The 26531-nt window shown below is 31.2% G+C and overlaps 2 protein-coding genes across 5 annotated transcripts in view; both read right to left on the bottom strand.

The window, feature by feature from the left end:
• Positions 1 to 1722: 1722 nt before the first annotated feature.
• On the bottom strand, positions 1723 to 14404 carry LOC121119218 (uncharacterized). Of its 2 annotated transcripts, none has more exons than XM_071889679.1 (8): positions 14249 to 14404; positions 12793 to 12877; positions 12272 to 12681; positions 11098 to 11213; positions 5138 to 5312; positions 4472 to 4746; positions 2313 to 2337; positions 1723 to 2237 (listed from the first exon to the last, which is right to left on the bottom strand). In XM_071889679.1, the coding sequence occupies exons 1-8, from the start codon at positions 14325 to 14327 to the stop codon at positions 1861 to 1863; spliced, it is 1542 nt and encodes a 513-aa protein (XP_071745780.1). In that variant the 5' UTR covers positions 14328 to 14404; the 3' UTR covers positions 1723 to 1860. The 2 variants fall into 2 exon arrangements, with proteins under 2 accessions (XP_071745780.1, XP_040569773.1); XM_040713839.2 differs by having other exon boundaries at positions 4451 to 4746; positions 14249 to 14403.
• Positions 14405 to 14691: 287 nt separating this feature from the next.
• The window catches only part of LOC121119217 (uncharacterized), a 31265-nt gene continuing 19425 nt past the window's right edge, over positions 14692 to 26531 (bottom strand). For all 3 annotated transcript variants that reach the window (XM_040713837.2, XM_071889678.1, XM_040713838.2), the window contains 5 exons: positions 22714 to 22898; positions 21649 to 22082; positions 21460 to 21593; positions 19465 to 20184; positions 14692 to 15219 (listed from right to left, as the gene is read on the bottom strand). In XM_040713837.2, the coding sequence (XP_040569771.1) occupies positions 15040 to 15219; positions 19465 to 20184; positions 21460 to 21593; positions 21649 to 22082; positions 22714 to 22898 (1653 nt within the window). In that variant the 3' untranslated portion in view covers positions 14692 to 15039. The remainder of the gene's footprint in view (positions 15220 to 19464; positions 20185 to 21459; positions 21594 to 21648; positions 22083 to 22713; positions 22899 to 26531) is intronic.

The following is a 26531-nucleotide window of genomic DNA, read 5'->3' on the forward strand; positions in this document are numbered from 1 at the left end:
TGCCAGGCCTTCCACAGTCTGTAAACCAACATAGCCGGTAAGGCGGCTACATGAATGATTAAGAGAGCCCAGACACACATATCTTTATATTATAATTTTTGTTGAAATTTAATTAATAAATCATATCTTGTTGAAATCTAAAATTCAAAGTGTTCAGATTTTTATTTGCCACTCTGTATTTACATACCCAAGAATAGTGATGCCATATTGCGACTAAAATTGGATACCACCAAGGAATTCCAGGACCTATTTCTAATTTAAGCCCAGCTTTCAATCCGTTTTACAAACTGTTTTTCAGCTCAACCTGACATACTTATGTGCTGGAAATCGGTATACCAGCATGTCAGAATTCGTTCCGGTGCACTGTTTCAATAAACCATAAGTTTTAAGTGAAATCCATATACATAAATTATATTTCTTTCTCTAGTAATGAACCGGGGGCGAACCTACCTACATTGAGTTCAAGAGAATAATTTCTCCCGAGCGCGTTGTCCATGAGCTACATTGATCCCATATATAGTTTACAACTAAATTAATTATCTTTATTAATCAATGTGATGTTTATCTCTCTCTTGTAGAGGAGTATTCCTTTTTGGAAAACGTGTGTGGCTAATGCCCAGTGATCCATAAGAAAAAAGAAAAGAAAATGGAAGAAGTTTTTATGAAATAAAGGATAGTGGAGGAGACTATAGACGAGGTTTAGCAACGAAAGTATGTTGCTAAAGCTCAGCCTGGGGGAGCTCTAAATGCTATATCACTCCTTGTCTCATCTAGTTATATAAAAAACATGAAGCTGTTATTATCATTATTTTGCTCTTGAGGAGAGAACATCTAAATAATGAGTAACTAGGTGAGCCTGCTGATGAAAAACAAGTTATCCTCTTTACAAATAAAGCAATATTTGCCCGTTTCTCGACGCCTAATACCTCATGCCAATGCTTGACACTACTCCTATTTAATCAATTTGCTTATACAAGTATATTTCTTCTTTTTTTGGACTATGTTCCTCCAGCATTAAACAAAAACTAATATTTAAAGTGGTAGTCAGGAAAAAAAAAAATAGAGAAATAATGGGTTAAGAAAATAGTTCTGAGCGTTTTTTGCTTGATGTCTTTACTGATCTATATCTCACGATGAATACATTGCATCAAGAAAACTTATCGTATGCTTAAAGGTTCAGCTTACATTGTTAAAAAAAATATTTTACAGTTTCGTGTTTGGTGATGCCAGTTGTGGGTTACATTTTTCCAAAATACAAGTAAAAAAAAAGAAGAGAACATTGAATGCATTCTCCAGTATCATTACGACCAAGGTAGAAAGGGGGAGCAGGTGGGCATAAAAATTGTGGAGTTGTGCTCAAAGCGGTAGTTCCAACGACTCCGTTCTGGTAATATCAACATAGAACATGTCGCTATAATAATAGAAATTGTCGAGTTGGACAACCATGTGAGGACTTATTCCCTTGCCCAGGAAAGGAAGATTAGCCAAAAAACCGTTTGGAACCATCTAAATCGGATTAATCTTAAATATGCTAATTTTATCGTCAAAATGAAGTTAAAAAAATACTCAGAAGTTTTTATTTCACCTATTATGTGGATTAAATTTTTGTGTTCCTTCACAAATTCTTGGGCCCATTAAAGTATTCTACAAATCATGAAATATCAGAGTAAATAATTAATTAAAGAAAGAATGTATTTAAAAAAAAAACTAAACCTTGAAATGTATGATATAACTCTATTGTCTAAAAAACAATTATCCTAATATTTATTCATTCTATAACCTTAGACACAAACTTTGCAATTACAAAAACCACATTATTACAGTACCAATATTCTAACAATTATTACTTTTAAAGGACTTTTAATATCCAAACTGCTTTCCCATTTTTAATTTTTTGATGCTAAATGTAACTTTTCCTTTCTTGGTTTTGACTTTTTTCTTTTTTACATCACTTGAAACTCCATGCCTAAGAATAATGCCCAACTCTTTCAAAGTGGGTATATGATGTTTGCACTCTCCATCTTTCAACATGGGGACAAGCTGGCGAAGAACAGCAGTGTGTAGCCGAGCATAAAGTCCTGGTTCGCCCAGAGGAACTGTTTTATTCTTCAATTTGCAAGCTGGATGCTGGATTCGTATCCCCATGGTCACGTAGCGGTCGTAGAGTCGAACTGTTAAAGGTCCTCCTTCATTCATTGTACAAGGATTGGAGTCCGTATTGAATGCGCATATTTTATCTACACAATATGTTATTTTAAATAGAATTAAAGTTATTATGTGTAAATAATATCTTGAGGATCTTTTGAACTCACGTAAGTCTGTTGGAAATAAGAGATCCTAGCGGGAAAAAATGAATAATTTGTTAGGAACATAAAAAATGGAGACTAAATTTATTTCTATGCTTCGTCATTCGTGCTGAATGTAAGGGCGTAGATAAGTAGAAAGGAATGCTCAGCATACTGTTTTTGAAAGCGGAGTTTGCTTTTTGTTAAAGTTATTTGGGCAATAACTTTAACACAAACAACGATGCAAAAGCCCCCTCCCCGATGCACGGGCCCAGAGGATACATTCATCCCAGGGTTTTAACTGAGGCTATGGTATAAAGAATAAAGTTACCAAACGTCTAAACTAAATAATATATATTATCCGCAAGGTGGTGTGACAGTCTGTAGCCTGGGCTAATATAAGAATAGATTGTTTGAGGGCGGGGCTGGTGTTAGTATGATTGCATCAACTGCAGTGTGCGCCCGCTGTGTTAGTATAAGTTATACCTGATAAAAATGGCGCATACCGATAAGACTTTTCACAGCGCCACTATGTGATAATGATAGTTATCATACTTAGAATGGGTTTTTTTACGCAAGGCGGCACCACTATCTGACACCTTGTTTACAAATAAATATAAGTAAACATCGCACATGTCCTATCGGATAGCTACCACATGATTTCGGCATTCTTTTTTGCTTCTTTATGCACAATGCAACAGTGTATGTAGATGTGACTCCATGCACGGATCAAGATAATTAGAGATGCTATGTTTACTATAGAAAATAACTTTTTTTTTACTAGGATTAGATAGTAATATAAGCCTTTTAAGATCCGAAAAAAAAAAATTCAGGTCTTTCATAAGATCCGTAAAAGTTTGAGAAGCAGTATGGGTCTCGTATCTTTTCGAATATTACAAGTTTACTTATTCTGTACCCAGTTATTTCGGATCCAGGTCCATGATCCATCCTATATCTACTTCTTAAGTTTACTTAAGTCTAATTTTTTAGTACTTAATTTAAGGTACTAGGAAAACTGCCCTGGAGATAATTGTCCGTGTGTCTGGAGTGAAAAAAATCAAGAAATATATCAATTTCACTTGGGATATTATGAAATAGCTCATCCCAAAACTTCTCGGAAACAAATATTTAAAAATTGGTTCCCGGGGGTCTCGTTGAAGATAATAAAAATTTCTACAAACTACCAATGGACTTTAGACCTTTTCCCCTTTCTCTGTTTGAAAAACCTCACCATTTGATAAAGCTTTTATATCTACGCCACTAATGTACTTAGTACTATGTAATGTACTTAAATAACGCATATAAAATTTGATATATACCTGAGTGGTATATTAAAATCTGAACACTTACTAAGTAAATAATTAATAAGATTGAGTGATTGAAATGAATTCATATTTCAATATATTAAAGCATAAACAGTTAGATACAAAACAAAACAAATCTGAGCTCTCTAGCTTACGTACAAGTCGAGGATATGACACTTGATTATGATGGACAAATTTTCATTTTGGCACTCAAAGTATTTGAACGTCTCCAAGACAAACGTCTACGCCGTCAGCATTCCAAAACGTTAGACAGGGAGAAGAGCTCTATCAAAAAGGACAAACTGGATCCGGAGGAGTTAAATAAAACATCCCAGGGCAACCCTCTCAAGCCCATGAGGGTCAATGCAAGAGATCTTGGGGTTTCACACCAGATAGTTCAAAGAGCTATCAAAAAAGGCTGGAAAGAGCTTTTTGAGGGTGGAGGGGGCACTTTAAATACCAGTAATAAAAGAAACCCATCTCCTCCGTTGCAAGACATTTTTTCTCTCTTTTTTGATACTTTTGGGCTCCCTTCAACCCTGATACATACCCTTCCACTAAAGGCCTGCAGTGTCCTTCATGCAAACATCAAGGCCGTCAAAGCCACTGTTAGCCAGCACTGGGACGCCCTGATTGAGGACAGCATCTGCAGCGGGTGCCAGACCTTCTGCCACCGCCTGGAAGCCATATTTTCGATAAGAGCGGCTACATTAATGATTAAAAAAGCTCAGAAACATATCCATTTATAATAGTATTTTTGTTGAAATTCAATTGTTAAACAAATAAAATATATCTTGTTTAAGTTTAAAATTGTTCAGATTTTAATAGACCACTTGATATTATGATCAACATCATAATTACTGGACAATTTAGAACAGGTACAAGTTTGACAGCTTCCGACTTTAGTGTGCAGTCCTTTCCGTCCCCCAAGTATCCATAATGAGTTCCAACTTGCTCTGAGTTGTCATAAACAGTGCCTACACCTTGACTGGGTAAACAAACGGGATACAAGGTTTTTGAAAATTGTATTTGCATCTCCAAATGAACAAGTCCCACTTCATAGTCAGTCAATGACTTGAGATCCTGGACTGAGGAAATAGAGTGAGGCATTACTTTGTCCTTATTTTCCTCGCAGAAGTTGTCTTTTCCGAAGATGACTATTAAATTCAAAGAATAGGCGTCTGTTAAAATGAATTTGGCGCATGATTAGAGTTATTAATTCTAAAATTGGAACATGCCATATTTGACATAATTGTTAATTCTGTTCAAGAATTCTTCAAAAAGGGTCAAACTTTGTACAGTTGTAAATTGTAAGGAGCGTATAAAAAACTGCAAGGCTCTTTAGACACAATGTTAATGTGTCAATATAAAATAATGCCAAATTTCATACGTAAATTACGTTCATTAAGGGACAAAAAGCCATTTTATCTCCTTGGAAAAAAAAAATATAGAAGAGACCATTTGAATCAATTTTTTTTTTAAAGAAAAAAATGGGCAGACACCTTTAAATTACAGCTCTACAGTAATTGATGTCTTCCCCCTCTTTACCTTGAACATTATTTACAAATTCATGAATTTTCAAAATCTTTGCTGCGCAATTGGAAGATGTAAGGACTATTTTTTGATTCACCAGCACACCAGAACAAACATATTCTCCCCTGTGATCAATGAAAGTCGCAAACCATGGGGCGCTATCGAAGGATGCATCCGGAATTTTCGTCTCCTTAAAGTAAATACTATTATATTATACATATATATTTGAATATGTGGCGAGTTAACACAAAGGCAATCTTGAACAATAGCAAGGAAAAAATTTATGTCTTTTTTTTAACAATTTTTTTGTAGAGTTGTAAAAATTATAACCTACCAGTATGTAAAAAAAAACAACACAATAATTAATGTGGTAACCAAGACAATTTAAATAATGTTAGAGGGAAGAGCAGCTTAGTTGTATAATGTTTTATTAAATTAGCTGTAGGCAGCTATTCAGGGGCGTCTGCAAGATTATATATATATATATTTTTTTTTTTGGGTGGGGGCTTGTTTCTTGGAAAAAACATTAAAAATTAAATTTCTGAAAAAAATCCAAAAAAATTTGAAAAATCCATAGCTATTCAAAAAAAATATAATTTTTTTTAAACAACTTTGAAAAATTCTTTGGTATTTTCAAAAAATTAAATTTTTTGCAAAAAAAAATCAAATATAAGTTTTTGAAATAACAAACACCAACTTTCAGCCAGATCAGTCTATTCCTTTCTGCTTAGTATTCGTTTGAATCGAGGAAGTGGAGGAATTTCCAAAAATAATGGACAAAAAAGAATTTTGTCTGTTGATTAAATATTACTTTATGAAAGGGTAAAACGTCTCAGGAGAATAAAAAGTAGTTGGATTAGGGGTACTTGGACCTTCAATTAGAACAGTTAAAAAGTTATTTCAAAATTTTCAGAGTGGACATATGGGCACAAGTGATGCTAAACGTTCGGGATGCCTTGTTGAGGTTGCTACCCCAGAAATCATTGATAAAATCCATGATATGGTGATGAATGACAGAAGAGTGAAAGTGTGTGAGATTGTTAGTGCTGTGGACATCTCGAGTTTGAACACTATTTCCAATAATTTTGTAGCCACAACTGCTGAGGTGTGAGCTGATACATTGTCGTGATGGAAAAGGACTTTTTTGTGCGCCAACTGTGGACATTTTTCTTGCAGCTCGGTTTTCTAAAAGTTCAATATCGATGATTAATATGCACCTGTAATAGTTTTATCTTTTTCCAGATAGTGGATTAGGATTATTCCTGTGAATCTTAACGACATTCACCATAATCTTTCTGGTCCATCTATCGATTCAAGCGAACGCAAACAGAAAGGAATATACCAATCTGGCTGAAAGTTGGTGTGTGTTCTTCCAAGAGATACTACTAGCTAAACATACACTCGATACGTGCCAGTAGTGCCATCTCTTGGACTTTGCACGGACTTTTCAAACGACCCTCTAAGTTCAATATTTAATAGACTTATTTTTGTGAAATATAGACTTTATATTAGAAATTTGGGGTCGAGTTGAGATACACATATAGGTCTTAAATATAGCATAGATTCTTTATTTGGTGTAAGAGAAGATTAATCTAGCCTTGATATTATGTTCTTTTGAGCAGGGCTGCGGAGTTGGAGTGAAAGATTTTTTAGATGGAGTCGGAATCAAAAGTAGGAAACTTTGTATTGACTCCGATTCAGGTTACAAACATTATTATAATTTATGAAAAAGAAAAATTATTTATAATCTAAGGTTTCTTTCTAAATGGTCATAAATTATAGGTATTATTTATTAAGTACTATTAATTTATTTAATTTGAAAGTTAAAACTAATTTATAAGTTTATTTCTTAAATTTCAAATGTGGTCTAACCGTGTTTTATAGTTCATACAATCAAAATTTTCGAACACCTCTCAAGTCGAACTTATCATGTTGTTTAGAGCGCAGCAACTAGTCATCCTAATCCATTATTTATTCATGTAAATAGTCAATGTCAAGAGTGTAAACGTAACAGTGAGAGGTTGTATGTTGTGGCGTTCCTCGTTTACGAGTGCATAAAATAATGTTCAGAAACTTATGAATGAACTAGGAATAGATATAGATATATAACTTCATATAACTTCTGATCAGTTTCATTCATTGTTCACTTTGTTAATTATCTTATATTACAAACATTTTATTTATATCTGGCACGATTATTTGCTACATAGAACTAATAACTACCTATTCCTATAAATTATATCCACATTTATAGCCTCCAGACTCAAATGGCTGAATAATACTTATACAGGCTATACAATACATTATTGTAAAATTGTGTCATTGAAGCGGAGTCGTGGAGGTAGGAATGGTGACATTCAAAATACTGCTCTTGGAGTTAGAGTTGGACATTTAATGAACCTACTCCGTAGCCCTGCCTTTTAGTAACATCTATCAATTTATCATTTTTAAATTATGATAATTAATTTTTGCTACTTTAAGTAGTCCAGTTTTTGAATAATCCTTTTTCTATAAATAGAAATTGAAGATGATTATTCAACAAAAAAAAACCACATTCATTTAATCCAGACTTAAGATTGGACTACATTCCTCAGATTTGTATCTTTAGAAGTAAATATTTGGTAAATATAGGGTACTCCAACATTAGGATCTAGATCCGAAATCAAAAGTAAAAGACAAACTGTCTGGAATGTTATGATAATCTTAAACAAATTTTGTACCTTAATAAAATAGGATCTAGATTACGGTTCCCTTTTTACGACTTAATGATTTTTTGAAACAATGAAATACACAATGGTATCACTATTAGTCATTATTAGAACTATTGTCATAATATTATTGTACAATGTCATTACCTACAACCTTTAACGCAACCTCTCATCTAAAAAGAAACCGGAAAGAAATCTTAAATTAAAACTATTGAATTATTAGTAAATAAAAATTGATAATTGTTCACAGCTTAATAAGAACTAATCCTAATCCAAGCAATCAACATTAAGAACACTGATTAGAGGAAACAAGGAAGAAATATCGACCGCTGACGCCCATATACAAGGTAATTTTTTTAGTGGGGTACCACCATATGGAATAACCACGGGGTCCGTGTTACTTTTCTAACACATAAAGTGTATCTTACTGCCGGCTGTTGACTTAATTTTCTGTCAATCAATGTTCTGAGCCTTGATTGGTAGAACTAGAATTAGCTCCTTTTAAGCTGTTATCAATTCTCAACTATTTCTCTAAAAAAAATTAAAATATGAAATAATAATTCCGTAGTTGGCAAGAACGGTCTAACTAGCAGCAGATTTTTTGGGCCTTCTTTTTGTTTCTTTTCGGAGGAAATGTTGCATGATATATCATAGGTAAGAACTTATACAATGCAACTGTTCATTGTAGATGTGAATCCCAGTACTAATAAAGATAAATAGGGATGCATCTTCCAATATTAATCATACATTTTCTTAAACCAAGATTCACTAATACATAAGCTTTTTTTTTTTGTTCCTGTAATTGTTCAGATGGAGTTGTACTGTTTAAATATAAGTAAACATTATAGTATTACATTTACTCCATATGCCTTAGTAATTTTCTTTGAAGTCCATATACATTAAATATATTTCCTTCTCTAGGAATGACCGGGGCACGAACCTACCCATAATGTGTTCAAGAGATAATTGTTTCTCTCCAGTTTGTTGTCCATTGAGCTTCTTCATTCCATTACTCTAAGCTTTTTAAGATCCCAAAAATCCTTCAAATCTTTATTAAGATCCGTAAAAAGTTGGGTGACCAGTTTGGATTTCGGATCTATCTCTAATGCAGACTCAATTTTGAGAGAATAGTTTTAACTTGCTTTTGTGTTGATAAGCCATATATGTTTGTTTATACATACATACAATGTACTATTACTGACACAACGTCATACTTATTATATGACACAAACACACTTATTAATCGTGTGTAAATACGTGTCATCTGTTAAATATTTTAGAACCACTATAATTATTGAAATATTATATTGAACAGATGTAATTGAGTTATGAGCTTATTAAATTAAGTAGTTAAAATAATAGATTATGTTATATAAAGGTCGGTCATATCAGGAGGATCTGAATGATTTGATAACAAAATTACGTTAGCAATAGTGTTGGACTTTGGACTGAAAATCCTAGATCGATCTGAAACTAGGGGCGTTCGGCCGGGGTGGGCTGGAGGGCTGTAGCACCCCAACAAATTAAGGAATTTTTGTTTCTAAAAGAACATTTTATATTTGTTAACAAATTTACAATATTTAATTTAAATTTTTCAATTTTTTTCAAAAAATTTAACTTTCGGTGAATAGCTATGGATTTTTGAAATTTGTCCCCAAAAAATTTAATATTTGGAATGTAATTTTTGAAGAAGATTCCGAAAAAAATTCATCTTTTTTTTTAAATAGCTGTTGTTTTTTGAATTTATTTTCTAAAAATTTAATATTTGAAATTTTGAGAATAGCTGAGGATTGAGAAAAATCCTCCCCCCCCCAAAAAAAAAAATCCTACGGACGCCCCTGGAGACCGTTAGGATTTTTAATGGACCGAACTACTTCGATTTTTAAATAAGTATGGTCTCAAAGAAAAATTGGGTATGGATCAGTCTGATTTAAAATTTGGTCTAGACCAGGGATGACCAATCTTTTATATAATGGGTTGCATTGTCAATTGAAAATTTTTAATGGGCCATAGAACCTATTTAATTTAAGTTCATGAAAAATGACTTTATAAAACAAAACTATTAAATATATGTTTATTTCAAATTTAAGCCAAATATTCAAAAAGGCGAAATCTTTATTATTCAAGACTAAACAGCTTGAATAAAACCCAATCTAGCAACCTTATTCAATTTTTTCTCATATTTATGTTCTAATTCTTTCTTTTATTTTACAAAATAAATAAAATAAAATAAATCTCTTTGTTGTCTCATTAAATTTTTTTTCCCCAGATAATATTTTTTTCAAAAAATCCTTTAATTAGGGAATATTTTGAAATACGTATCATAGGTGTTCTACAAGTTTTTATGATATTTTTACAATTATTCTAAAAAAATTTGAAGTGCGAAAGGCCGCACTTACACATTAATCGCTCTACAAAATAGAAAATAATTGACGGAAATAATCTTTGAACGTTGTTATTTTAGCCGTTCCTTTCTTAACTCCTTTTATATTATGGTCCAAAGACATCTTTATCTGTGGACTAAAGCTAAAACCTATTGCTGAGACGAAAACAAAATGTATTGACTGTCCAAATTCAGTTGGTTACGATTATACTTTTTTGCCTGCAAGGGCCCTATAATTTCATGAATTTGTCTAAAGTTAACTGAGTAAAGTTCATCAAGTAAGTCTGCAGGATAATTTTTTTAGTTTTTTGGAAATAGTAAATTTTTTTTGGAAAATAATGTCAAAAAATATGTTTTAAAAATCCATAACTATGTATAAAACATTAAATTTTCTTGATAAAATATATAAAAATTAATTTTTTTCAAGAAAAAATTCAAAAATTTATTCACAAAAAAAAAAGATATAATTTTTTGGAAAAAATCGATATTTAATAAAAATTAATTTTTAGAAAAAAAAAATTTAAAAATTTGTAGCTGATCACAAAAAAATTATTTTTTTTTATAAAAAATTCAAATATAACAATAAGTTAAATTTTTTGGAAATAAATTTCAATTAAACAGCAAAAATTCTCTTTTTTTTTTGGGGGAGGGGCTACAGCCCTTTAACTTCCTGAAGGCGCCACTGTTAAAGGATTCAAAAGGTTTCATCTTTGGTACCTCAAATAGGCATCTTGTTAGGGCAAAAGTTTTTTAACTCAAATATATTTGGACAAAAATTGATGATAGTGGTCAATGTTTCGTTAAAAAAAATGGGTGAATAAAAATAGTGTTAACAAGCCCAAACCTTACTTTCACCAACGAAATTTCTCATTAGATTGACTTACTTCTTTTAAATCCGTTCTAAAGTTTTCATTCTTTACGACAACATCCTTTTCAATATCGTCAAATTCAAAATCCGAGAGATTATCGTCTTCCTCTTGGGATGAAGCGTCTTCAAGATCTGTATTACATATTTTAACTCTTTAATCCACAAAATCAAATATTAAGTCATTTTATGTGTAAGGACAAATAATTATATTAGTTAAGACAATAAAGTACCAATATGAATATAAATGTTAACAGTAGTTTGTGCTTAGCTTCTAATTAATTGCGTTAAAGTGTGTAGACTAGTGTTGCCACGATAGCAAATTTTCGTACCAGTTCAGGTATACAAATATTTCGGTACTTTTTGATACCTTTCCAATATAAAAAAAAATAAAAATGTTGGTATAGTCAATTTACATGCATTTACTGCAATATTTTAGTTTGGAATGAGGACTGGTTTAAAAATTTAAGAACTTTTTTATTTTATTAAAGAATATTTTTATTATTTTTTTTATATGTATAAAGAAAACTTTGCTTGGAGGGAAGAGGGGGTTGTAAAGGTTTGGAGTTAAGTCATCTGCTGCAAATACCGGTTCAATTACTATTTTAGTATAGTACCGGTATATAGCGCGTGGGATGCTGACACATTTAAAACGGTAGGTGTGTCTGCAAGATTATATTTATTCTTGGAAAGGTGGGACCTTTGGACGCCCATGAGTATACCGAACGACAGTCCTAAGGACCGATAGGAACGGTCGTAATACGACTGGACTGGACCGAATAATTAAGGGCCGACCCGACACTAATCAGGGTTGTCTGGAGGAATATATCTAATATATATTTTTTGGGAGGAGAGTGGTACATGTGGATTGAGTTATAGTTTTATATTATTTGAGAAGTGTTCACAGCGTAACAAGAGTTTCTTCTAAATCAACTTTCAGAACACTGATCAGGGAAAAATAAGTAGAAACATCAACAGCTGTCAAGAAAATACACAGTTTCTTTTTGTGTTAATGAGGTAACGCCCTGATAAACAGCTGACATTATAAAGTTTTGAGCAATTAAATGTGGTTTTAAAAAGCTATCCGTATTATAGTGGCGAGAATCTGCTATGTTTGTGAGAATTGAATTAATTAATCACACGTGCTTGGAAGGAAAAATACATCAATGATTTAAATAATTCCCTTAACTGGCCTTCTGATTCTTTTTCGAAAATATCTTGATATTCATCATCGTAGGCCATTTTATTACTATTGAGATTATTTGAGTCATTCTCCACACTATGAGGCAAATCAAGAGTGATGTTTAAGACAAAAAAGTTATTTTGTATGATCCTGGACACAGCCTCCCTTTTCCACCGTCCACTCCTTCTCCTTCTAAACCAAGGCTCGTAATGTATTCTAGTCCTCCTGCGTGCTAAAGAATGGTCATAATGTAGATTGGAGCCTCGTAGATAGTCCAAGTTCGAATATTTTGTTCGGTCCTGAATATGGATGGATCCATCTTCGTTGATATAGTTATTCTTGTCTGATGAATTAACGGATTTCAGAAGGCGGCTTAACTTTGACACCACTTTTTGGACTTTTACCCCAGTTGTCAAAAGCCTGAATATTTATTCAGAGAAAAATATTTGTCGTCATGGAATAAATTATATAAGTTTCGGATTAATACTTATATGAAAGAATGGAATTATATAATTATTGTGTTACACTCACCTTGGATCATTTATTTCATAATCTGTGAGTCCACAAGGGCAGCTGTTGAACATATGAGGTTTTCCTTGTTTATCAATAAATAAATCTGAAATGAAGCAAGTGCATTGTTCAACATATTAAGCCAAAGTTAGTCAAGAAATAAAGGAAGATGAAATAAAAGAGAGATTAGTGGTTTTTTTTTATTTTAAAATTTCTTTTTTGATAGTAAACAAAAAATTGCAATTAATAGAGCGTATTTATGAGAAGTCAACATTCCTAATAATCAGAAATTTTGAGTTTTAAACAATTAAATTATTTAATAAAATAAAACTGTTTTTTTGGTTAAAATTTAGAAATATTCTTAAGTCTGTCGTGTATTTAAATGTCAAATACACCAACAAACAAAAGAACTTAAACTTAAACAAAAATCTAGCATTCTAACGCCTAGGTTTATGGGGCGTATGCAGAAAAATTAATTTTTGTGACAAAAAAATTCAAAAAATCCACAGCTGTTTACAAAAAATTTCAAAAATACATAGCCATACTCAAAAAAATTAAAAATATCTAATTTTTTGTAGAAATTTTTCAAAAAACTATAGCTGTTCACAGAAATTTAAATTTATCAGAAAAATTAAAAAAAAAAATTGTAAGTAAAAAGCAAAAATTCCTTCATTTGCTCACCATCTACGAAAGCCCCTGGTTTATGATATATCAGATCCTGATATAAATTTATAATATGATATGATATCTTATTTATATAGTGTAATCAAGAAATTAACTATTACATTTGCAAGGAAATGAAATTTCTTCTCTAATTTCTCGTCTGAACCAAACAAAATGAATTGTAAAAATATGACCATTTCCTAGAGATTTACACTTTGGAGTACATATTTGTTTGATTGAACTCAAATATCACTGTTTTCTTTCTCATCAAGTATCATTCAATAGAGTTCTTATGTCATTGTTTAATTTTTAAAGCCATTTCATACAGTTTTCCTTTGATTTTTTAATAAAATGCCTCCACTTTATTAAATAAATATATCAAACCCAACATGGCATCGTTTATATAAAAGGTGGGAAAAAGTCATTATACTCCAAGTCCAAGTCGATTCTTAAGTGTTTGTACAAAGTGCAAGTCCTTGAATATTCTCATCGAGTTCAGTTCTAGTGTTAATTAATAGAATAATACTTTAAAAGGTCTTTAAATCCAATAAAAAATTGAATCACTCTCGGGTCCCCGTCGAGTCATAAGTCATTGATTTTTTAGGTCAAGTTAAGTCTGTCTCAAGTCTTTACCTCTAAAAACACCTTTAAAACGCTTAATCCTCCCCAGACAATTTCTACCATTTGTCATTTAGCGTCAAAAAGATATAGTTTTTTTACGACACACACTAATGATTAATTATGCATCAGTGTAATTATTTAATTATTAAACCAAAAGTGTCTGTATCGAAAAGCATATAATAGTTTTACATACCATAAGGTCTCATCCGTTTAATATCCAAACATTGACCCAGCATTGCTCCTAGTAATATCCACAGCATCCAACCGATCATTTCAATACAATAAATCAAAGAAAAGTATTATTTATTGATCCAAGGCACATTAGAGCGTAAAGACGTTAAGCGTGATCTTACGATTTAAAATAAAAGTCAATTCATACATGAATTTTTTACAGGGTTTCTTATTGAATTAGACATATATTTTAATGATTATAATATAATCAAATACTACAAACAAATAAATAATTAATACAATTCTTTTGTATATCAATTCAAAAGAGCCTTCCCAACAAGACACATAATTATAGTATATCTAACATAATAGTGAAATATAATTGTAATACTGTTAGGGATCAGTTATTTATGCTACTAAACTTTAGTATGCTATGTTTTCCTTTTTTAAATAAAGTTTTCTTAATGACTAGGAAAGGGAAGGACTGGTTTTGGTGTGACATTGGGGTCATTTGTCTCAGCTCCGTACTGTATTATATAAAATAGGGGCCCCGTACTGGCTAAAATTAATTCAAAAACTTAAAAATGACGATAAATAGCTTATTTTTGTAAAAGAAAAATAAGAAATGTCATTTAAAAAAAAGGCATCAAGTTTCTCATCATTTCAAGATAAAAGAAGAAGATTAAACACAAGTTCATCAAAAAATGAAAGAATAGTGCCCACATATATGTCCTTGTCCTAGGCCCCGCTCACAATCTAACCGGCCCTGGGAAGGATAAATAATTAAATATAAAAAATACATATTCTATCTAATCAAACACAATGCTCAAATTTCGAACGAGGAATATCAGGACATAGATCCGTCCGTGATCTTGATCTCCCACTAATCTTTATTTCTATTCCAGATGCACGACTTAATAGCTGATTCTCAGGTGATGTTAAAGGTTTTTTAATCTGATTCTTTTTTGGGCGGCCATTACTCAAAATGAATTCCTAAAAGTATATAAATCAATCAATTAAACATTTGCTTTTTCAATAATGTTAAATAAATAGAAAAAGACTTCGGCAAATATCTATTAAACCTTTTTTGTACAGATTCATTTTGGAAATATTAATCTCAGCATTTATTATATTCCATTTTAAAAATAAACGCTTCAATCATACAAGATATAAAAAACGATATTAATCCCTTAGAATAACATTTAAAAATATAAATCAATCAATTAAACGTTTGATAATTTGCTTAATCATTATTAGTAAATAAATAGTAAAGACTTGACACTTTCTCTCAGGTCAAGGGTTTTGGAAATATTAATCTCAACTTGATTTTGCATAAGCGATAAAAACGATAATTAATCCTCATAAAAACAGAATGAAATGACGCACAGTTAATAATAGTTGGTAATATTTATATTTTATTAATTATTTGATTGATTAAAAGAACACTTGAAAACAAATATTTATATATACAAAATTAATCTAATATTATTTATAAACCAACAATGACCAGACTACGTAACATTTAAAAAAATAATAATACAAAACCTTTCATATACTTCACAAAATGGATGCAGAGCATCGCTCTGCAATTACACACTAGTCGACAAATTTTTGCCCTTGAAGGAAGATAATGTGTTCCTAATTGATTTTAATTCTAGAAACATTAAAATTACCTCTGTATAACTCAAAATGTATACTTCTGTGCCCTACATAAAGTAATATTTCAGATACTTTCAATAAATCTTTATGGCTTAATAATTGTTTAAAAATATTTTTTAGCCAAGAAATCTTAAATAACATTAAATATTAAGTTTTTTAGAATGTTTTTTTTTTTTTTTAAACTATATAGCTGTATATCTTCACTTATCGGGAATCTGTGATTGTATTTATCATTGTGTATTAAAAAATGTAAAATTTATTGGACTTTCAAAGAAGATGAGTCATTTTTTCGACGTTTTTTTGTACTTAAAAAGCATTTTCTCTAATTTCTTATTTTTTGAATCTAAAAACAAGGTCCAACAATATTAGGGTGTCCGCAAGGAGAGGGAGTCTAAAGGGACTGTACCCCTCTCCCTGCCAATTAATATAATCCTGCAGACGCCTCCGAATCTAATTGTATCTTTCAACGCAACCAATTTAATAACTATTTTTCAACAAAATACTCTGTACATGGTCGTTACGACGGGGGGGGATATAGTGATCCCTCATTATGGATTAGTAGAGTTGGAGAAATGGGAAATCACTCCGAATTTTTGATTATTTAGATGGACTTAAAAAAAAAAAAATTAAAAAAATGCCAGAAAAAGGATTAATTAAAAACGAATAAATTAATTTATAAAGAAATCTCTTTTATTATTTTTGGAAAAAATAAAAGGCTCATGTCTCATTTTGAAACAAAAATTCACCTCACATTAGAGTCGAAAATATATGAAATGCCAATCGCAAATTGGCCCTGACTCAATAAGGGACAAAAGAGAAAAATTATGGGTTATACGGCGTTAACAAAACACAAAACCCTATCTATTTTGTTATCAGCTGTCGATTCTTCTTCTCCCTTGATACGTCATGGTTATTTCATAATTTATTATTTTCGATAAATAAACAAAGTATTAAGTTATTCTATATTTCTTGTTGATCCATCGTCGTTTACATATATTGGGCAATTTAATTATTTATATGAAGAAATTTTGGCTATTTCTTCATAGAAATAATATATTAACTATTATTTTAATAAAATATTACTTAGTAATAATACAGTATCGAATAAAATACTTTGTAGATTTTAAGAATATGTCATTTATTTTAAGAATGGGGAAGAAATAATCAGACAGTGATAGTCTGTGAGTGTAAGAGATATAAGTGGCAGTTGGTATAATTGACTTATTTGGCTAGCTACATGATGATTTTGGGTCATTTTTCAGCTTCTTTTTCGAGGAAAGGTTGCATCATACATTAAAGGTAACAACTTGTTATAAATGTTATTTTCACGTTTTACCTCGAGGTAAAAGTTACCAGGAACAAAATTTCTCAATCCAAGGGAGAAAAAAGTAAAAATAAATAAATTGTGGACTAGTAGTGTTATTAGTGAGCGATATAGTATTATATTAATTATAAGGTGTTTTTTTATACTGTGCAGTGTATCAAATATAAAAGGGTATAGTAAGAGGTAAAGGGTTGAATAAATAACATATTATTTATTCTCAACTATTTTCTGTTTATAAATATATAAAATCTTTCGTGAGTTGAAATAATTAATCTAATATTTATAAGATGATTAAAAAGTTGAGATCATTATTTCCTTTATATTTTGATTTCTAATTATTTAAATCTATTTATAGAAAGTCTCCATGCTCCAGTATTTTTGTGTATATAAATGTTGAAGCGTAATTCATTTAATTGTTATAGAATGTTTTCACTGATGTCGTAAATTGTATCATAATTGAAGGTGATGCCATCTTGGGAGATCATTATGGACATTTTGACAACATAAAAGAGGTACATTTCTAATAAATCTTGATGTAACTTCATCAAACGGCTTTAAGAATGAAAAAGTATTCGACAGATCTGCATTGACTACTACTTGATGTCAATGATAAACGGTGATATTTGAATATAATCAAAGTAATGTTAAAAATTAAAAATTCCGTTGAAAAGACTAGATTTCAACCATTAATTATGTTTTAAATGGAGTAGGCATGAGGAAAGTATAATACTTGGAGTAAAATATCTTATTAATTACATTCAAAGTGTTTAAATATTGTCTTCACCATGGAAATAAGTAGTGATGGGACGATTAACCAGAATCAGAATCGGGGAAATAATAGTTAATTTGCTATAGTATTAAGTTAATTTATTTGTGTGTGATGTACGTTCCGCTTAGAAAAACGATGATAAAAACGCATTTATTTCAGAGGCAGATACAGACATACAATAAAGATTGTGTAGAATTTTGAGTTACTATGTTTAATTCTCATCATACCAGATTCCTGGAATCTGGAAGGAATTTATTTTTCGCTAATAAGTGGATTTTTTTCATACAACAAGATCAATTTCATGTATCTCAGTAGGGTTTTTTAGACAACCCAATGTCAAAGAAAAATTAAAAATCCAATAAACGAATTATTGTATTAACGGAAAAGGGGAGAACGTATATTAAATATGAATTAAAAAGGGGAATTGGGATGAGGATTAGCGAGTTAATCTTAGAATGTATTTTCATTATGGTTGAAGAAGGAACATGGAAAGTTAGCAATGGTAATAAATAAATCGCATTTGAATACATTATGTTATATTTACCAAAATCAGTCATTAAACACGTTGTATTTTATAAGTTGCATTTTCAAGGGGGTGCAGATTTGATTATGTTTACATCAAATGCACAGAAAACATTAAAAAAATATTGTATACAAGGAGGTTTTTCTATAGAAATTTATCTAGTATATGATTATAGTTTATAGAAATATAAATAAAATCTTTTTTTAATTTTTAATTTCGAAAATTGAGAAGAAACAAATTGAACGCACACTAAACGGGAACAAAAGTGGTTTAAATACATGCAGTCAGTGCTGATATTGTTATTTTAGGAAATCAATTTTGTATATGGATCCAGGAAAGCTCACCTTTGCAAAAGTTGCCAATGGAAAGTTTGTCGTGAGATAACTCGCCGTGGAAAACTCACCGGGAAGAGGAATCGCCTTCCTTTATTTAATGTAAATATTATTCACATTAAATAAAGGAAGGCGATTTATTTTATCAATTCTAATTCTTAGAAATTTATGGGAAAATTGTATTTTTTTAACTATTATTTAAAATATTAAAGAAACGTAATCAGCATCAGGAATGTTTACTAGAATTGCAAAAGGATATTTTTTTTTTTTTTTGGAATCGTCCCATCACTAGAAATATAACGATGTAACAACATATTTTTAATACATAGTAGAGTCTGATATATGTATAATAACACTAGGCCTTAGAGAGGTATAATTTTGATAGACAGAAGGGGCTTGACTCTTTTTATTTGTTGGTCCCGTTTTGACATGGAAGACTTCACTATTTTCCTTAACATTAACGAAAAAAGGGTTTTAATTGTTATCAAAATTAGTTGTTAGAGCCCCCAAAATGACCGACATCAAGAATGCATACGTCAAATGAAAACACTCTACTAAAGAGTATGTACTGAGTAGTTAATTCAGAGAGAAAAGGGATTTTATAAAATGAAACAAAATTTCAAAGCCGCACCTCCTTACTACTGTTAAAATTCCTATTTCGTTTTTTACTTCCAGGACTCTCCTCCAGTACTTCAAGAGTCTCATCAAGGTCATTAACCCTTGATTGTGAACGTATTAACATGGGACTTTCAGGAAGGGTTGGAGGAATGGAGAAGTCCACCATTTCCATAGGATAATGTGCCCAAGCATTATTCTGTATGAATCGTTCAACAGGATCAGCGAATGGTTTTTGGTCGTATCTTGGTGTATCAGGTGTTTTAGGTGGGGTTTTCTCCGGGGAATATGCGATTCGGGGCTCTACTCGAGCTGTATCAATATACTTAAGTCCTTCAAATTCAAAAACAGGTGGGAGGTTGGAATTTGGAGATGTAGTCATGATAGAATGATTCTCGAAAGAGTTATCGAGGGGGAAATGATTCTGGTCTGCTATGGCACGCATGGTTTGGCGTTCTTCAAAGCTAAGATTGCCATCATAGTGAGATTTAAGAGGATGGTGTGTGTGATGATGGTGTGTTTGTTGATGGTGTGGGTGTTGATGTTGTGTGGGTGGGTGGTGCTGTCTTGCATTGTAGTAGCCAGAGCTTCCTGAAACGGCTGGTATTATCACTGGGTGGCGACGATCAACAAGTGGCTCCTCTTTGGATCTCATATCTTGAGGGGCTCGATTCCGTTGGGGTGGGATACTTTTCATCTCTTTCATCCTTTCCTTATTTCCATTATCTTGTTGTCCCTACAAAAAATTACAAACAAGATAAGTTAAATTTAAAATCATGATTACAAAAGGTAATTATATTAATTCACATATATATATAATTTAGGGCTGCAAAGGAATCTTTGGACAAACGAAGATGTATAGGGACTGTATAAGGTCTGGTGAGACTTGTTTGCAGATACATGACGTCAACCTCGCTGTAAAACTCAGTAGGATTTTAAACGATAATGATGTCTGAAAACATTATGAAATGTGAAAAATCCAAGCTTAAAGTAAAGTAATATCAAATTAGTCATGATGGCACGGAGTAATTTGAATTTCTCGACACAAATTCCGACTTTCTCTTAGTGTTCATAATTTGACATCCTGACAGGTAATACCTCGATAAAGAGATCTAAGTGGATATACAAAAAATATCATTGTATATTTAAAAAAGTGACCTTATTAAAATAAGAATGCATGTTTTCAAAAGAAAAACCCCCAACACATATTATGTGTCAAATCTCAAAGACTCAAACTGGACCGAACTCGAAAATTGGTGTAATGTCCTTACAATAACTCGACCCCTAGTAAACTCCAATCCAACACCCCAGGCGTCCGCAGGGCGTCATCTGGAGGGGCTTTAGCCCCCCAAATTAAGGAATATATGCTTTTTGTCCAAAAATTGAATAATTGACTTTTTTTTCAAAAAATGTAATTTTTTGTGAAAAGCTGTGAATGTTTAATTTTTTTTTAGCAAAAAATCTATTTTTTTGTGAATGGTTATAGATTTTTGAGGAAAGTTGTGGATTTTAGAATTTTTGTAAATAGCTTTGGATTTTTAAAATTTTTTTCCAAAAAATGTAATCCTTTAGGAAATGTCGATTTTCGAAAGAAAAATTCTGAACAGTTGTGAATGTTTGATTTTTTTTTTGTGAGTAGCAATGAATTTTTGAAATTTTTTGAGACAAACTGTGGATTTTATAAATATTTTTTCCAAAAAATGTAATATTTGAAATCTTTTTAAAAAATTTTTTTTTTTTGTAATTAGCTATTAATTCTTGGAACTATTTTTTAAAAAATGTGATGTTTATATTTTATTGTGAATAGCTGTGGATTTTAGAAAAAAATAATTCACAAAAATTTAATATTTGAAATTTTTTCTATAAATTTAATTTTTCAATAAATTTTTTTTACAAAATAATTTTATGTGAACAGCTATGGATTTTCCAAAAAGATTCGAATAACCAAGCCCCTCCAAAAATATATTTCTGTGGGCACTTCCAAATACTATATAAATAGCAAAAATACTACCTCAGTACTGTCTTTACTACAAAGGCCAGCTTTCCATGTTTTCTTTAGGCAATCCCTGTATAGAGGGTTCATAAGGAAGTATACAAACGGATGAATTGCTGGTGCAATATATATAAGGGCGTTGAATATCATTTCTGAAATCAAACAAAAATGAATGAAATACACAAAGTAAAACTTTTTTTCACTTACCTTTTTCAAAGTTTGTATTTGATTGCATGGAGCTCCACTGTGGATCCATACGATCTCCTATACGACCTTGATTGAATAATCCAACCATTTGATGGATTTCGTAAGGAAATCTGGTCACAATGAGTATAAAGACCAGGGCTACCCCGGTTGCAGCAGTTCTGTTATGAGGAGGATCCAGTCTTGGTTCTCGGCATTTGAAGACTTGCATCGCCAGTGCAAGTGCAGGAAAGATGATGAAAATGAGTGGAATGAGGAAGCCCCCAATGACAACGCTGAGTTTTGCCCAATAATTGTTTCCACTTCCATAGCCTGGCCATAAAACGCACATACGACTTCCATTGACAGGATTTATATTTTGCCATGCTAATGCTCCGGCAGGTATGGCTAAACTGATTCCAATAACCCACATAAGTGGAATGGACCATTTATGCATCCTAAAAAGTAATATGAGTCATTTTTTTAAAAGTATAGTTGTAAATTCTAAGCACTTTTGGCATGGTAAAAACCATCCTCAAATTAACCCTGACCATTTGAAGATTGTTTTGGAGGAAAACAGCTATGAGAGGAAGTAAATCAACACAAACCCCACATTTTTCACCACAGTATCGTAGGAAAGACATATACAAGATTTATTCTGATATCAATCATTAATTCTACTCTCAGTCTCTAGAGGCTTCCATTAAGAAGAAGAGAACCAAACTCGAGTCTGACTACATAGTCAAGGCCTGCAAGGGATTTTGGCCTCGTATTGAAGCAATGATTAGAGCTGAGGACTCACATATTGAATAAAAGTTCACTATTTTCAGATGATTTTATTTAATAAATGTCCTCACAAAACCTTTTGTTTAAATTTTACTTTTGAGAAATTGCAAATAATAAATGTGTATCAAAAGATAAGATTACCCTCTACAACCAATTTATTCTGACATGTTTTCTTCTCACAAATTAAAGAATAATGATAACATCTTTGAAAAATACTAATAAAAACTACTCATATTGTCAACTACAAAGAGTATCGAACGCGAGAAAATACTAATAATTTACAACTTTACCCGGTACACTTACTTAGTTTCTCTACGGATAATATTCCCATCTGTAGTTGCATAACTCTCTTGTTTTCTGTACCAAAAATACAGGAAATACATAAGAAAGACAATGTTGAAAGAGTGCTGGGCCATGGTCCCATAATTCATAAATGAATATCCCTTACAAAGGGCTTCGCCGGCCTTCCAATGCATGTAGTTCACAGCCTAAAGATTTTAAAATTTAGAATTAATTCCGATTTATAAAGCAGCTTATTTATTATATATACATAATCTAACTACAAGTCTAATTCCATATATTCAAAATATTTTTTAGAGATACTAGCAAAGAGTTGACCGGAAAAGAAAGGTTGCAAGATACACTAAACATAACAACTTTGGCGAATTAGTTCCATATATTATGATGGGCGTCCAAATGATTATGTTTTTTTGGGAGAGGGGGCGCAGTTTTGAAATTTTTTTGAAAAAAAATATCCAAAGATTAATTTTTTCTTAAAATTTAAACCAACTATTGCATAGCTGTTCACAAAAAATGAAATTTTTCTAAAATTAATTTTCAAATATAAATTTTTTTTCAAAAAAATTTAAATATTAAATTTTTCGGCGAAAAATTTCAAAAAATCATACCTATTTACAAAAAATAATTTTTTTTTTCAAAAATACAAGGCTATTTATTAAAAAAAAAATGAATTTTTTATGAATTCATAGCTATTCACAAAAAAATAATTTTTGGAATTTTGTTTTTAAAAATCCAGAGCTGTGCAGAAAAACTTGAATATTTGAAAAACATTGGTAAAATTAAATTTAAAATATATAACTTTTTGGAGAAAATTTTTTAAAATCCATATTTTTTCAGAAAACTAAATTAAATTTTTTAAAGTTTTTGAAAAAAAAATTATAATATAAAATTGTATGGTAAGAATCACTCGTTTTATAAATTATAACCTATGTTAGTGTATAAAATGTGTTGTAAATAAAGCTGAAAATGCCGTTGGACCAAGAAAAAAAAAAATACTCAAAAACTATTGGAAATTATTAGGAAACTTATCGAAACAAATTAAGTTTTTAGATCCTTTAAATTGACATTTGTGCGTAATAATAGAAAAACATGAAGAATATCATCTCCTAGACCGGGAATTCTCAACCTTTTTTTTTTAGTGAAGTACCACTTCTTAAATATTTATTGAAGCCTTACAGGACAAAGCATTTTTAGCTTCAGTGACAGGGTCTTCCGCAGGATTTTATATTATTTTGGAGAGGGGTTTGTTTTTTGGAACTTTGTTTTCTTAGAAAACCAAAAATTAATATTTTTTTAGAAAAAATCTTCAAAATTAAATTTAAAAAAAAATTTATAAACTAAATTTCACTAAAAATTTTCAAAATTAAATTTCAAAAAAAAAAATCAAAATTAAATTGAAAAAATAAATTCAAAAAAAAATCAAACACCCATATCATTTGTGATTTTTTTTTTTTTTGAGAAAATTCCCAAATCCAGAGCTTTTCACAAAAAAGGAGATTATTTAGAAAATAATTTACATTATTAAATTTTTCTCCAAAAATTAAAAATCCATAGCTATTCACAAAAAATTGAATTTCAAGTATTAAATTTTTTGAAAAAAAAAGAAAAGAAAATATTAAATTTTCTTGTAGAAGGAAAAATTCCTTAATTTGCGGGGCTACAGCTTCTCCAAACGGACGCCGCCCTGAGTTATATACCACTTATTTTCCAAATTTCAAGTGCCCCCTGTAGTCCCTCTAATTAACCCAATTATTTGAGAACCACTGTCCTAGACGATAACAAAGCTTAGTAGATAATATTACAAGACTTGAAAAACTGCGTTCTGGTTCAGTAGAAATTGGTCGAATAGTTATTAGTGCCTCTTTTAAATGTACAAAGACTTTAACTTAATTCAAGTTCAATTTAGTTCACACAAAGCTTTACTCCATAAGTTTGTCCTGTTGAAGTTGAGGTTTGTTCTTGAACCACTACATTTTTTTTTATTAATTCTTGATTAAGAGACTGGTATAACTAGAAATAAGTTTACTCTCCCACTCAATTACAAGATTGACAACTATTTTGCAATTAATGACAACATCAAAATCATCCTTTTTTTTAATGGACTATTCAGGATAACTACAATACTACAAATAAATAATAGAGTCAATAAATTTCAGGAAATTGCCAAAAAAAAAATCGAGGATCTATAAAAGAAGTTTCTCCAAATTAATACCTCCAATTAACCTCAACGGTTTAACTTCTTCTTCACATCATCACTCTATGTTATTTATCTCTATGGAAAAAACTCATTTTACCAACAAATCCAATATAATCATTAGTGCAAAATAGATCTATATTTAACTACAAAACAAGTTATTCTAATTTTATACTGGGCCGAGTTTTATATATCCATCATTTCTTAAAACAAGAAATACTAAAATAACAACGCATTTTCGATCATAAATAATTATATTTTTTTGAATCATTTGAAAAGAAGTGAATTCTACTGGGATACCTCTAATATTTGAATCAATAAAGTTATTGCTAAGAAACAGGTTTTTCTAATGAATGCAATAAAAGGCCTTTTAGTTATTATACCGGGTGATTCATTCACATCTGAAGACTTACTAAATCAATAATTAATGAAGGTTGAGTGCTTGAAATTCATTCATACTCCGATTAATTAAAGCATAAATAATTAGTTACAAAGCAAAACAAACTTGAGCTCTCTAGTCTACGTTCAAGTCGAGAAAATGACAATCGTACGTGAAGTACGAACTTCCATTCGCGCACTTGAAGAAATGGGGGTCTCCATGACCACTGTCTAAGCTGTCAGCAAGTCTGAAATGTTAGAGAGGAAGAAATGTTATTTCAAAAATGGCCCGGAGGAGTTGAAGAAAACAGCCCAAGTCAATACTCTCAATTCCATGCAAAATATCTTGGTGTGTATCACCAGACTGTGTAGAGAGCTATTAAGAAAGTGGGTGGAAAGGGCTTTGTGAGGGTGGAGACACCTCTTTCGACACCAGGAATGAAAAAACTTCTGTTGTAAATTTTTTTGAATGAGTCGTTTAAACTCTTTTTTGACACTTTTGGCCTCCCTATCGCCTTGTCAACCAGCAATCGGATGCAATGGCAGAAGACTACATTCGCAGGGGGTGCCAGGCCTTCTGACCCCGCCTGGAAGCCATCAATGCCACTAAGGGTAGCTACAAAAATGATAAAGAGAGCTCAGACACAGAGCTAATTATAGTATAAATTTTGTTTCTATTATCAATGAATAAATCATATCTTTTGGAAGTTTAAAATTCAAAGCGATCAAATTTTAATGTACATCTTCGTACCCAGTTGTAAATAAGCCTTATACCACCTCTTTAACTGTATTTTTGAGAGATGTACAGAATTTCAATAATAAAGTTTCCCACATTAATGAGAAGCTGTTGTTATTATCTATTATCTTTTGATCCAGTACATCTTTGACACTTCGGAAATCGTCAAGCACTTCGGGATCAACCACCACAATATGCACCGAGTTCGCAAGAATCTGGAAGATGGGTCCAACCTCAAGGATTTTCCTCGAAGCGGTAGACCAATCAAGCAAACTCCCAAAACTCTAAACACCCTTTTAAGACTAACCCAGCCATATATATTTAAGAAATTTAAGGAGAGACCATTATTGACTCAAAAACATTAACAATTCTTATATCTATTTTTTTTTTTTCAACTTTTGGCTAAATCTAAAGCTCGGATATCTACTTACTGGACCCACTATTGGAGTTCAAAGCCTGCCAAGTAACATTAAGGACTTCAAGTACTCTGTAAATTTGTAGTGGAAAATGATG

The sequence above is a fragment of the Lepeophtheirus salmonis genome, chromosome 6 (genome assembly GCF_016086655.4).
Source record: "Lepeophtheirus salmonis chromosome 6, UVic_Lsal_1.4, whole genome shotgun sequence".
Lineage (NCBI taxonomy): Eukaryota > Metazoa > Arthropoda > Copepoda > Siphonostomatoida > Caligidae > Lepeophtheirus > Lepeophtheirus salmonis.